Genomic DNA, 13,346 nt, shown 5'->3' with positions numbered 1-13,346 from the left:
GCCCCAGGGAGCGGTTCTCTCCCCGATGTTATTTAACATCTATATGCAACCTCTTGCCCAGATTGCCCGAAGGTATGGGCTGGGGTGCCACCAGTATGCTGATGACACCCAGCTCTATCTACTTATGGACGGCCGACCGGTCTGAGCCCCAGATAACTTAGATCGGGCATTACAGGCCGTGGCTGAGTGGCTCAGACTGAGTGGACTGACACTGAATCCTGCGAAGACAGAGGTCCTCTGTTTGGGCCGTCGGGGGCCGGGGGGGAAATCCCCCTGCCAGCTTTTGGCGGTGTTCCGCTGAGGCCGGCGGACAGGGTCAAAAGCTTGGGGGTGCTACTGGAGCCGTCCCTAAATATGGAGGCTCAGACCACTGCCAAGTCCGCGTTTTTTCATCTTAGACGGGCAAGGCAGTTGGCCCCCTTCCTGGACCCCAACGACCTAGCAACAGTGATCCATGCTACGGTCACCTCGAGGTTGGATTACTGCAATGCCCTCTACATGGGGCTGCCCCTGTGCCGGACCCGGAAATTGCAGCTGGTGCAGAATGCCGCGGCCTGGCTGTTATTGGGCCTCCCAAGATGGGGGCACATTTGGCCGGGTCTTCAGGCTCTGCACTGGCTTCCAATAATATACCGAGTCCGGTACAAGGTGCTGGTCATTACCTTTAAAGCCCTATATGGCCTGGGACCTGCCTACCTGAGGGACCGTCTCTCCCCACACGTTCCCCAGAGAGTACTGAGGTCTGTGACTCAAAATTTTCTCACCATCCCCGGGCCCAAAGAAGTGCGCCTCAAGACAACTAGAGACAGGGCCTTTTCCACAATGGCCCCTATGTGGTGGAACCAGCTACTGGAAGAGGTGAGGGCCCTGCGGGATCTTACTCTGTTCCGCAGGGCCTGTAAGACGACCCTCTTCCGGTTAGCCTACGCCTGACTGGACAAATGTAGCTTTCTAGATTCCAGATTTTAGTGATTATACTGCATAGTTTTAATGTATAATGTAAAATTTTAAGGTTTTTAGGTTTTAAATGCTTGATTTTAAATGTATTAATTTGTTCCAATTTTATTGTTTTATTGTTTGTTGTAAGCCGCCCTGAGCCACTTGTGGGAAGGGCGGGATATAAGTTACGGAATAAATAAATAAATAAATAAATAAATAAATAAATAAATAAATAAATAAATAAATAAATTAGTACTACCATATCTGATTCAGTGCATAGATTGGAATCTGCAGGGGAGGGACGGTAGATCAGTGGTAGAGCATCTGCTTGGGAAGCAGAAGGTCCCAGGTTCAATCCCTGGCACCTCCAAAAAAAAGGGTCCAGGCAAATAGGTGTGAAAAACCTCAGCTTGAGACCCTGGAGAGCTGCTGCCAGTCTGAGAAGACAATACTGACTTTGATGGACCAAAGGTCTGATTCAGTATAAGGCAGCTTCATATGTTCATATACGCACCCAGAATCAAATGGCCAGTATAGTACTACTGAGACTATATATAGCTTATGGGAGCACTGAGGGCCTAATAATTGTTCACTTGTAGATATTGTCAGTATTAAAGTTGGGTCTTCTACTTCACCAGAAAAGCATAGCAGTTTAGTGAGTTACAAAAAAAAAAAAAAAAAAAACCACTGCCGGACTAGTGATGAATAAACTCTAGCAGATCTGAGAGTCCTTGGAGAACAGTCAAAGGGGAAAAATTCTCCTACAGTTCTAAACTGAATTATAGTGTTAAAAAGGACATAAAACACAGGTAACAATCCACAGCTCCTACAGCTAAACATGCCTCCCCAAACACTGGTTTTTAAAGGCTTCAGAGATCCAGAAAAAGAAGCTTCAAATTCTTGTTGGGTGGTGGGGTGGGAAATAACTGACTTGCTCTGATCAGCTTCTGAGAAGAGACACTTCTCAAGTCCAACGGTGTGAGGTTTTTAAATACAGTTATCTTTGTTCCTTATCATTAAATGAAAAGAATGATTAATTCGGCCTGAGCTGTGATTATGTGAGGACCCTGTTCCTCCTGCAGCTGAGACCTGCCCTGGTTAGTGCAGTCCCCCTCTTATTTTGGATTTGGTCCAGCCCGTTCCCAACCAAGCCGGCATCAACAGCGTTTAGGCTGGGGGCCGTCTTTGCCCGCTCGGAAGGAGGGAGCGGATGAGTGACTGCGTACTTCTGGGTGGAGTCAAAAGCCAGGCACCCACAGCTTCTAAACACCCATCCGGGGTGCTTCTTCTGGGCGCGGCGTCGGGGCTATATAAGCCCCGACTCCACCCAGAAGTATGCAGTTTGTTTCGGGCTCTCTGAGGGAGAGCCACGTGCGAGCGAACTGCATGCGAGCAGGGGATAGCACCAGCGAAGGCCTCAGATCTGCGTGGGACGTTGGCGCATGCAGTGGCTTGGAGGCACGAGCAGCAGCTACTGTCGGGCAGTTTTTTTTTCTCCTACTTTGGGCTTGATAGCTTTTCGTTGGAAGGGGTTGTGTGGGACTTTTGGGGTGGGTGTTAGGGCCCCCCCCACCAGGCCGGGTGTTTTCTGCGGAGTGGTTTGCTACCCCACAGATTTAGTGGGCCAAGGGAAGAGCGTTAGAGTACGTTTCATCCACCCAGCCCTCCTCAACGTCTCCCCCCCCCCCATTATATCACCTGGGTAGTGCTGTTTGCAGCTGGGTGTTTAGAAGCTGTGGGTGCCTGGCTTTTGCCTGCTACCCCCCCCTTGTTTGCCTTCTGCTCTTTATTTGCCTCAGCCTTCTTAAACCGCCCCCCCCCCCTCATCACGTTGGTGGTGAGGGTGTCGCACCTGTATTTTAGTGTCTGTTGGAAAGGATTGTTTTGAGGGGTGTTGGTTGTGGGCGTGCCTGGGTGTGCTAAGTGGTGCGTCATTATGGCACCTAAAAAAGGACAGGGAAAATCTAAGGGCAAGCAACCTGCCCGAACCCCCCGAGGGCGGGGTCAGCAACCTGGTCCTGTGGAGGATCCTGGTCAAGAGGCCCAAGTGAGACTAGCCATTATGGGCCAATCGGAGGCTCTGGAGCAACTGAGAGCAGCCACAGGTGCTCCCATATGGGAAGGGTGCCGCCATGCGATGGGGCGCTCAGCACGTTTGACCTTCGAGAAGGAGGTACTGGCTCATCTGTCTGCTTTGCAGGGAGGAGCGCCAGGGCTGGAACCACAACAAGACCCAGACCAAGAGGAAGACCCGGGCGAGGGTCCATCAGAGGAGCCTTCGGTCAGCGGTGCATCAGGAGAGGTCGTGCAGCAGCCTCCGGCGGTTGCAGTAGTTTTCCCTGGGAATGTTGGTAAGCCCCCCCTTTCAGCAGCCGCAGGTGTGGCCTTGGGACCCTACACAATTACCGTCCCCCCCAACTACAGCGGCGGGAGTGCCGTGGGTTTTTGGGCAGAGTGGACCGTCTGCTGATCAGTGGGGTGCGGGGCTGTCTTGGGCTTGGGGCCATCAGGGCACAGCCCCCCAAGGGTTCGGGGTAGGCAGCCCGGGTCTACAGACCTCTGGCCAGGCGGCTACTGCAGTACAGGCCCCGCCTGGCGTGTTAACCTGGGGCGGACAGCAATACATGCAGATGCAGGGGGCGTGGCCGAGTTTTCAGAGGGGTATGTGGTTTTATCCACCGAATCCCTTTTCATATGCTCCCGTATGGTGACACAGCGTTGCCATTGGGGGACCATCTAGTGGCGGCCACACGGGATAAGATATTACAAGGTGAATATGTAGATGTTTTTAGCCTCCTTTTCAGAGAGTTAGAGAAAAAGGACAAGGAGGAACCTGACAATGAAAAAAAGGAGAAGTTAACAACGTAGGAAGGTGGACAGAACCTGGGCTAATTGGCTGCCCAGCTTCCTTATCTACACAGGCGTTATTGCAAGGGCGCAGCCGGCTCGTGCAGCCGCGCTTTCCAGTATTGTGATATCGTGTACCGGGCTTATACGGATTTCATCGGCGCAGCTTGGCTGCGATACGACGAGGCCTTTTGCATGAGGGCCGCCGTTAACCCGGGGCTGCCAAGGGAGCAGATTAACCAGCAGCTTTGGCTGCAGTTGATGTCCCCGGCAAAGCCGAATTCAGGTGATAGGTCCAATAGCGGACATTTCGTTCATAAGCAGCAGCTTGCCACAGGGGCCCGCATTTCGGTGGGCCAGCTGGTTCAACCCCAGCTGTTGTGCTGGGAGTTTGCATCAAAGGGTGTGTGCTCCAGGAAACCCTGTAAATTTAAGCATGAGTACCCATTCTGTGGCGGGTCTCACGCCCTCTCCGCTTGTAGTTGGTCAAAGCCAAGGGCCGGGGTTAAACACCCCGGCGGTGGAGGCAATCAGTAGCCCCCTGGAAAAGGGGCCCAGCCCCATTCGTCTGAGGGTGCTCAGTAGTTTATTGAGTAAATATTTCCATAAAGCTGATGGTGAGTATTTATGGAATGGATTTTCTGTTGGGTTCCAGATCCCTTACGTGGGTCCTAGGGTCCCTTGTCTGTCTTCTAATCTCCGTTCAATGGCGGGTCTTGAGCACGTGGTTAGGGCTAAGATAGCCAAAGAGTGTCAGGAAGGTAGGGTCTTAGGACCCTTTGATGTTCCGCCTATACCTGCGTTATGGGTATCCCCTTTGGGGGTGGTGCCCAAGAAGGCACCTGGGGAATATCGCCTTATACATCATCTGTCCTACCCAAAAGGGGCATCGGTGAATGATGCCATACCTGACGAATTATGTTCGGTACGGTATACTTCCTTTGACCGGGTGGTCAAAGTAGTTAGGGGATGTGGCGTTGGGGCCGAGATGGCAAAATGCGACATTAAGTCAGCATTTCGCCTCTTGCCAGTCCACCCAGAGGATTTCGAGCTCCTGGGATTTAGTTTCGAAGGAAAATTTTATATGGACCGTGCCCTACCTATGGGTTGTGCGGTATCCTGTGCCGCATTCGAGCATTTCAGTTCCTTTGTGGAATGGGCGTTAAGGGATAGGTCCGGGCTTAGCGACACAGTGCATTACCTGGACAACTATCTTTTTGTCTGTCCAGCGGGCTTGGGGCAATGCGCCAGGTTATTATAGCTATTTCAGGAGCTAGCCCTTGAGCTCGGAGTACCTTTGGCGCATGAAAAGACCGAGGGGCCCAGTACTGTGCTTACGTTCTTAGGCATCGAGCTGGATACGAACCAGCAAATTTCATGGCTGCCTGAGAATAAGGTGGCTGATCTCAAGGTTCGGTTAGCCGCGTTGAGGAAGCAGCGGAAGGTTTCGCTGCTTGAGCTTCAGCAGGTGGTGGGTCACCTCAACTTTGCATGCAAAGTGGTGGCACCGGGCAGGGCCTTTTTGAGGCGTCTCTGTGACGCTATGAGGCAGTTGCGGCTCCCTCTCCATCGGGTCTGAGTGACCGCAGGTAAGCGTAGGGACCTGGAGGTCTGGGGGGAGTTTCTGGAATCATTTAATGGTATTTCCTTTTGGCGGGAAGATTTGAAGATTGAAGCGGAGCTTCAGATCTCTTCAGATGCTGCCGGATCCAGCGGATTTGGAGTGCACTTTCGAGGCCACTGGTATGTGAAACAGTGGCCCGCAGAATGGTTGGACAACGGGCTCTGTAGGGACCTTACCTTTTAGGAATTTTTTCCTATTTTAGTAGCCGTACGGCTCTGGGGAGAGCAGCTGGCCAACCATTCTGTGATTTTTTGGTGTGATAACATGGCGGTTGTACATGTTATCAACTCCTTGTCCTCAAAATCTGTATTAGTGATGAACCTGGTTAGGTCATTCACACTTCGTTGCCTCCGGTTGAATATTCTATTCCTGGCAAGGCATGTACCGGGAGTGTGCAACGGGGTGGTGGATGCTCTATCTCGTCAAAAGATGGAGCGTTTTTGTCAACTTGCCCCAGAAGCGGACCCGCGGCCAACCCGAATGCCCCTGGAACTCTGGCAGCTTGGGAAGCAGAAGCCTGTAAGGCCATTTATTTAGCATTGGCACCTAGTACCAGGAGGACATACGATAGGGAGGGATCCCAATTTTGGGCATTTAGGAGCGCCGCCGGACTTCATGATAATTGGCCGGTTCCTACGGCACATATCATGCAGTTTTGTGTTTACCAGAAGGAGAGAGGCTTGGGGCTCAAGTCAATTAGGGGTCAACTGGTGGCACTGGCCTTTATTAGCAAGGCTCAGGGGTTCCCGGACAATACGGGCGATTTTAGGTTCGGAAGATGTTGGAGGGCTGGGCCAGGGAGCGCGGGCCGCAGGTTGATACCCAGCAACCCATATCCCCTTCAGTACTCAAGGGGCTGTTTGGGATTTGGCCGGGTATATGTTCTTCTACTTTCGAGGCTACGCTGTTTCATTCGGCCTCTTTGATGGCCTTTTTCAGCGCTCTGCGTATTAGTGAGTTGGTAGTGCAGTCCAGGACTGATACCTCGGGGCGGGCGCTTCAGGCCAAGGATGCTAAAATTGGGCAGGGGCAGATTATTTTGACAGTTCGGAGGTCCAAAACTGATCAACGCCAGAGGGGGTCAAACATTTCAATTGGGCAGTGCGTCTTGCCTGAATTGTGCCCGGTTAGGGCCATGGAACATTATACACGGCTTAGGGGTGAGGACGAGGGCCCCTTTTTTAGGCATTGTGAGGGCTCTCCACTTACCAAATATCAGTTTGGGGCCGTGAAGAGCTGGGCCTTGGTGGAGCTAGGTTTAAAGTGCATCAAGTTCGGAACTCATTCATTCCGGATTGGGGCTGCTTCCACAGCAGCTATGATGGGTTACACCCCCTCTACTATATAACGTATTGGCCGGTGGCGGTCGGCAGCTTTTAAATCCTATGTGCACCCGTTGGTCACCTAGGAGGGTTTGTATGGAAGTGCGACTGTTTTATTGCCCATTGGCTATTCCTTGGTGTTGACAATTTTCTGTTTTTTCAGGTGCTGTGGCTCGTAGTGAGAGGCGTTGTATCACAGTATGGTGTTCTGGGCGGCTCATCAAGCCAGGCGGTCTCCAGTGGGCACCCAACTGGGCCGCAGCGAGTGGGCAATAGTGGAGTGGCTGGGTCGCCGGGACCTGCGCTGGCCAGGGATCATGCCATTATTGTTTAGAGAGAGGATGGCACCTCCTCCTCACATCCTGGTCATTCACCTGGGTGGTAATGACTTAGGATTTATGCAGGGGAAAGCCCTCTCACTGCAGGCGCTGGCTGACCTTCGGGAAATTAAGCAAAGATGGCCAGGTGTGGTCCTGGTATGGTCAGCAATATTGCCATGCAGGGTTTGGAGGTTTGCCCTTTCACCTGGTGGGATAGAGCGCACTAGGCGTAAGGCCAACAGGGCCTTGCAGAAGGCCATGGAGAATGGCCTAGGGCTTTTTCTCCCACATCCGGCCATATGGGTCGACGACGCGGACCTGTATCGGCCGGATGGTGTCCATCTGTCAGAGTTGGGCAACCGGGCCTTTTTAGAGGAGATTTGGCAGGGATTGCAGTCGGCTGTGGGCCATCCGGTGGGGCGCTAATGCCTAAGCAGAGGCTTGGCATTGGCGGTGGCTGGGGGATGTATTGGCCACAGTGTTTTCCGAGGAGTACCTATGGCTTAGCACCAGGTGTGCGGGTGGTCTGCAGGAACCACAGATGGGCTGTACGGTTCAGTGCGGGAATGCAGATCACAGAAAAGCTTCACCTGGGCGGATCTTTCCATGGGGGATTGATGCTAGCCCAGGTGGAGAATGGCTTGGGGCCTGGCCGCTCAGCAACAGCCCGAATACGGTGGGCTTGTGCTGGGGGCAGGGTGGCTCACCCTCCTAGGACAAGGCAGGGTCAGGGGGTGACCCCAGGGCTTGTCCTTCTAGGCCTTATCCCTGCCAGTTATAGGTTTGATAAGTTTCTTTCAATAAAGCAGCCCGGTTTTTATACCCAACATACTGTGTCAGCCTCTTCATTCCAACTGGGGGGGCAAGGTCTGGCCCCTTCCCAGCCAAGCCAACATCGCCGGCGTTAAAGCTGGGGGCCGTCTTTGCCCGCTCGGAAGGAGGGAGTGGATGAGGAACAGCCCCGGTGCATCTATATAAGCCCCGACCCCGCCCAGAAGTACGCAGTTTGTTTTGGGCTCTCTGCCCGCCCGCCCTCCCATTTTGGCAGTACAGGTTTTCACCGGTCGCCTTCTTAGGGGCAAGGTAGGAATTTTTTCATCTTCACAGAACTGGACCCGGACTCGCCACTCGCCACGCTCCTGGCCTGCCTACACCCTCCCCTTCTCTCAATTTACCTCAGAGGCGGAGTGGGCAACGCCGCTGCGCTGCCGCCTCTTCTCCGCACCTAGAAGGACTCTTCGTTTGATCTGGCAGGTCTGTTTGCGCGTGTGTTTTTATGGTCCATTGTCTCCATGTTCCCCACTCTCCAAAGAAACGCATCTCTTTTGAAAGAGCAGTGAAAACCTCGACGGGAGGGAATGAACTGGAAACGGGCTGAGTGGCGACATCCTGCCCTCTTTCTTCTCTTCACAATCCTTGTGACTTGAAGATGATTCCCATCTTCTGTCAGGGGTTACTTATCACTTTGAAAAATGTCTTTTATCCCTTTACCTGCCAAAGGGGTGGGGGGAATGGGGGGTGGGGAAGGAGATATTTACACAGCTTTGCTGACTCCAGGCTTCTTTGTGTGTGCGGGGGTATTATTCTGTATATTTTTTTATATCCAGGGCGAATACTGAGAGTCTGTTCACCAACTTCAGCCCGTGTTTTAAAAGTAACCTGTAAAGTAGGAAGTATTTCTCATTTCTTTGGTCTCTCTTTACTTTAAAAAAAAAATAACTTAAAAGGTTTTGCAGAGGGTTCCCCGCCCCCCTTAAGAGCCAGAAATGTCAGGTTTTGACTGGGAATGGAGTGTTATTGTTGTCAGTCCAAGAGAATGAAAGATGGAGAGAAACAGAGAAGGCCATAGGTTTGCCCCTAAATTCTGTTCTTAAATGTTTTGCTAGCATTTGAGCTTTGCACAATACCCTGGCCAGTGAACCCAAACGTCCCCTCTTTTTTTGTCTCTTTGCTTTTGTAAGCCACCACTGAGCCACCAAGAGGGAGTGTTGAAAGAGGGGGCAGATACTCTAGAAACTAGCACCATGGAATGCTGTGACTTAGGGTTGCCAATCCCCAGGTGGGGACAGGGGATTCCCTGGTTTGGAGGCCCTCCCCCCATTTTAGAAAGTGTGTGGGGGGAGAGGGAAATGTGTACTGGGCACTCTATTATTCCCTATGGAGAACGATTCCCATAGGAAAAAATGGGGAATTGATCTGTGGGTATTGAGGGCTCGTGGGGGGGGGTATATTTTGAGGTAGAGGCACCAAATTTTTAGTATAGCATCTAGTGCCTCTCCCCAAAATACCCCCCAAGTTTCAAAACGATTGGACCAGGAGGTCCAATTCTATGAACCCCAAAAGATGGTGCCCCTATCCTTCATTATTTCCTATGGAAGAAAGGCATTTAAAAAGGTGTGCTGTCCCTTTAAATGTGATGGTCAGAACTCCCTTGGAGTTCAATTATGCTTGTCACACCCTTGTTCCTGGCTCCACCCCCAAAGACTCCTGGCTCTACCCCCAAAGCCCCCATATATTTCTTGAATTGGACTTGGCAACCCTAACTTACTTACCTATTTCTTTTGTCTCCCCAACTGTCAGTTCTTTCTCCCATGGGTAGCTACTCCCCTTTTTTTCTCTTACCCACATTTTCTGTATCTCCCCAAAAACCTCTGCCCTCCCAGTCACTCACTGACTTGCCCAGTATTTTCTAATTATCTCCCCCATTTTCAGTTCTCCCTTTTAATCTTTCTGATCCTGTTCCCTCCAACTTTAACTTCCTTTCCTGGTTTTCTAAAAAAAAATTTAGCCTCCCCCAACCATAGTGAACTAAGCTTGGCTTGGAATCCTCAGCAATGTTGGTCAGAAGCTGCCAAGCAACCACCACACTGACCACCAATATCTCACGGCATTTGGTGACATTGTTTTCTTAAAGAAACACACATTGTTTCCATGATTTTAGAAGTTTTAAATCCTCCATTTCATTCCCCCCCTCTAAACCTGGGCCTTCCCACAGACTTTTTTTTTTTTAAAATAAAACCTCTTATCAGTACACAGTAGCAGCAGCATTTATTCATTTATAAATCCAGACATATTTCAATATTTATCTGGATTGTTCTCAAAGCCAGTGGGGTATGTTTTCATTGTTCCCATTTTTAAATGAAGAACTGAGACTGAGATAACTACAGTTTGTCAAGGCCAGTTTGGGAGTACAAACTGACTTGAGACTTGAACTCAGTCCCCATTTCCCAGAACAAACCCACCACTGCAAAACCTTAGAACTTCTAAGAAAAGTGATCACTGTAACAATATCACACATATTTTAATAAATTACTTTAGTAGATAAAGCCTTTATCCTTGATTTTATTATAAAAACAGTATATTATGGATTATTTGAAAAGTAAATAATAAAATTAAGCATATCAGAAGCTCCAATAACATGAAAGCATATGGACAAATTTCTATCTTTAAAAAGGAATGAAGCTGCATCACGCAATTCCTACAATTTATCATTATGATTCCTCACAAATTATACCTCCTATAAAAACACTTTCTGTTATGTATTTGTGACTCAGATTATTACAGCTTTTGTGACTATTTTTATACAGGGAACTGTCAGTGAACATGCATATTTGACTTGAGCAAACTCTCATTGCAAGAGGCATTGTAGATCTGAGCATCAACTGACCGAGGACACAGAAAAGCAAACAGGAACACATTTTGTTAGTGACTTACCTCTTTAATGAGATTCATAAAGCGGGTCCCAAAGCGCCAAGGCTTGTGCCGATTACACTGTAATGAACTGACAGTCATCTGTGGGAACTGCTGGACAGCCACCGACACTACATGAACAGCATCATACATTAAAGCAGCATCCGTCTGAAATTAGAATGTAATCAACACTGTGAAAATGCCTCGTTGAAAGTGCGTGACAGATAGCAGGCATGGGGTACAAAACAAACCTTTCTTGCCTCTCATTGTGAGACTGTAGGAAAGGAATAATATGACTTGCTGAAGAGAGCTTATTGAACAAAACAGTTCTACTAGGAGATGACTGCAAGTTACAATCACCTTGTGCTGATGTGCTGAAAATTCAAAAAGGCTTCTCCCACCAACAGGTAGAGAAAGGCGAAGAAAAAAGGAACAACATACAAAATTAAGAAAGATCTGTTGGCTGTCGTTTTCCCCTTATCTCTCCTGTCCTAGCACACCACCCCCCAAATGCAGACACAAGGCAGCAGAAAGTGGATTCAACTAGTTTTTATTTAAATTAATGTATTATTTATTTTAATTAATTAAATGGCTGATCTATGTCACTGCTCATTTCAAAAAACTGTTAGGCATCCATCCTGGATCCAAATTTAGATGGCACTTCCCCCAGCCTTGCTTGTCACCTCCTGAACACCTTTACATGCAGAGAGTTGTCAGGCTTCATCTCTCTCCCTGATGTGCCACAAGGCTTCTACCAGGTTCAAAAGATGCCACTCAACACCAAGAGAATCCAAAAAGCAGGGCCACATAAATATTCCAAAAAAGGAAAATAATCTGTTACAGGCTCTTAATAAGCAAACCATATCAAAAAGTGAATTATGTTATATTGTTGTATGAACAAATACTTAAAGACATGTATCATGAAACCAATCATGCAATCACAAAAAAATGGGGAATACACTAGTCCATACATAATACATACAGTACAATCCTGAACAAAGTCAATCCAAATGTTATGCTCAGTCTCCCAAACAGATAACAAATGTATTACTAAGTCTGCAGAGTCTTAAAATAGTCACAAATGAAATCAGTCCAGAATGTTATACTCAAAATTGTCTCTCAAAAAGGCAACAAAAGTGTTAGAGAGATTCCAGAATTTTCAAAGCAACAACATGGGAGATTCCAAATTCAGACATGGCTCCTAGGTATTGCCAGCATTTCATAAGCCTTTGTCAGATGAATTCCAATGTCAAGTATCAATGTGCCATCAACGTAATCTACTATTAAAATTTGCCAATACAAAAAATAAAGAATGAGTATCAGACCACCATAAAGCATAAAATATCATTTAACTTACCTAATGGTAAGACATTATCACTCATCGAGGTGCCAATCAGTTGCTTTTTACAAAGACCGCAGTTCAGTGATTTTCCAGTTGGCAAAACCTCTCCTAAAAAAATTTGAGTACAACACCTAGGAGCCGTGTCTGAATTTGGATCTCCCACGTTATCTGTTTGAGCATAAATTCAGATTGACTTTGTTTAGGATTGGACTGCATGCATTATGTATGGGTTCAGCACTAAGGGCACTCTTCACAGCACACCCAGCCACAAGGTACATGATGGCCTGTTCCACACATCCCCCCTATCATATCAGACATCTCAGGATGCTTTCCAATTAGCTCTACCTATCCTGAGCAACCTGTGGTATTCCTGCCAACTAGATGAGGCCTAACCAGTTTTACAACCAGCAATTTATTATTTATAGTGTCTGTGAATACTGTTCCCTCCAGCTTTCTCAGCCTGTTGGTGGCATAGCCTTCAGAAATCTGTGTTGTCAGATATTGCATGGCTCTTACCTGTTAATGCAATACATAGCCAGCTGCTATATCAGTTTCTGTATTGTACTCAAAATATATGCTTAATTTTTCATCTTGAAATACATATTCAAAAAGTAACTGTTTAGAATTATTGCTGCACTCTTAATTTACAAACAATAAGCTTAATATTAATTGATTATATCACACCACAGACACATACTTGGACAATCTGTACCTCTACACACATATACCCAGGCCTCGGATTCAGGAGGAGCTCACAGGAGTGCAGCTCCTGAAACTTTCTGACATTTTCACCTTTTTCTTCCCACCTTGTCCATTGAATAGTAGGTGCGGCTGCATAACAATCCCTAGATGAGCTCCACCATCTTTTTTTCTACAAAATGACCCCAGCATATATCCACATATCCATGTTCATGCGCTATGCATTTATTAATCATGTAATATGCAATACAAAATGCTGAATACTATGTTATCTATGAACAAGCTTTCTTTCAATTTATGACCAAACAAGGCACATGAAAACTTCTGTAGCATTTACAACCGCAGACACCATCCAGGTAACTCTGGGTAACTCAGGGGAGGACCACGGTCCTTGGATAGTAACTGACAATAGACGAGACTAACAAGGTAATAAATGCACCTTTCTGAAAGAATGACATATTTGTATTCTTGAACAAAGCAGGAGTCAAGTTGTACCTTTAATACCAACCAATTTTTTTTAGAATGTAATCTTTCTTCTAAGATGAAATCAAGGACTTAAAAAC

General features: G+C 48.1%; 1 protein-coding gene across 4 annotated transcripts in view; it reads right to left on the bottom strand.

The window, feature by feature from the left end:
- Window positions 1-13,346, bottom strand: part of GRIK2 (glutamate ionotropic receptor kainate type subunit 2) — an 896,645-nt gene that overhangs the window by 421,408 nt on the left and 461,891 nt on the right. For all 4 annotated transcript variants that reach the window (XM_060237503.1, XM_060237506.1, XM_060237504.1 and 1 more), the window contains exon 8: window positions 10,767-10,910. In XM_060237503.1, coding sequence (XP_060093486.1) covers window positions 10,767-10,910 — 144 coding nt within the window. The remainder of the gene's footprint in view (window positions 1-10,766; window positions 10,911-13,346) is intronic.

The sequence above is a fragment of the Heteronotia binoei genome, chromosome 1 (genome assembly GCF_032191835.1).
Source record: "Heteronotia binoei isolate CCM8104 ecotype False Entrance Well chromosome 1, APGP_CSIRO_Hbin_v1, whole genome shotgun sequence".
Taxonomy (NCBI): Eukaryota; Metazoa; Chordata; class Lepidosauria; order Squamata; family Gekkonidae; genus Heteronotia; species Heteronotia binoei.
Note: the sequence above shows the minus strand (reverse complement) of the source record. Positions and strands in the feature narration are given on the sequence as shown.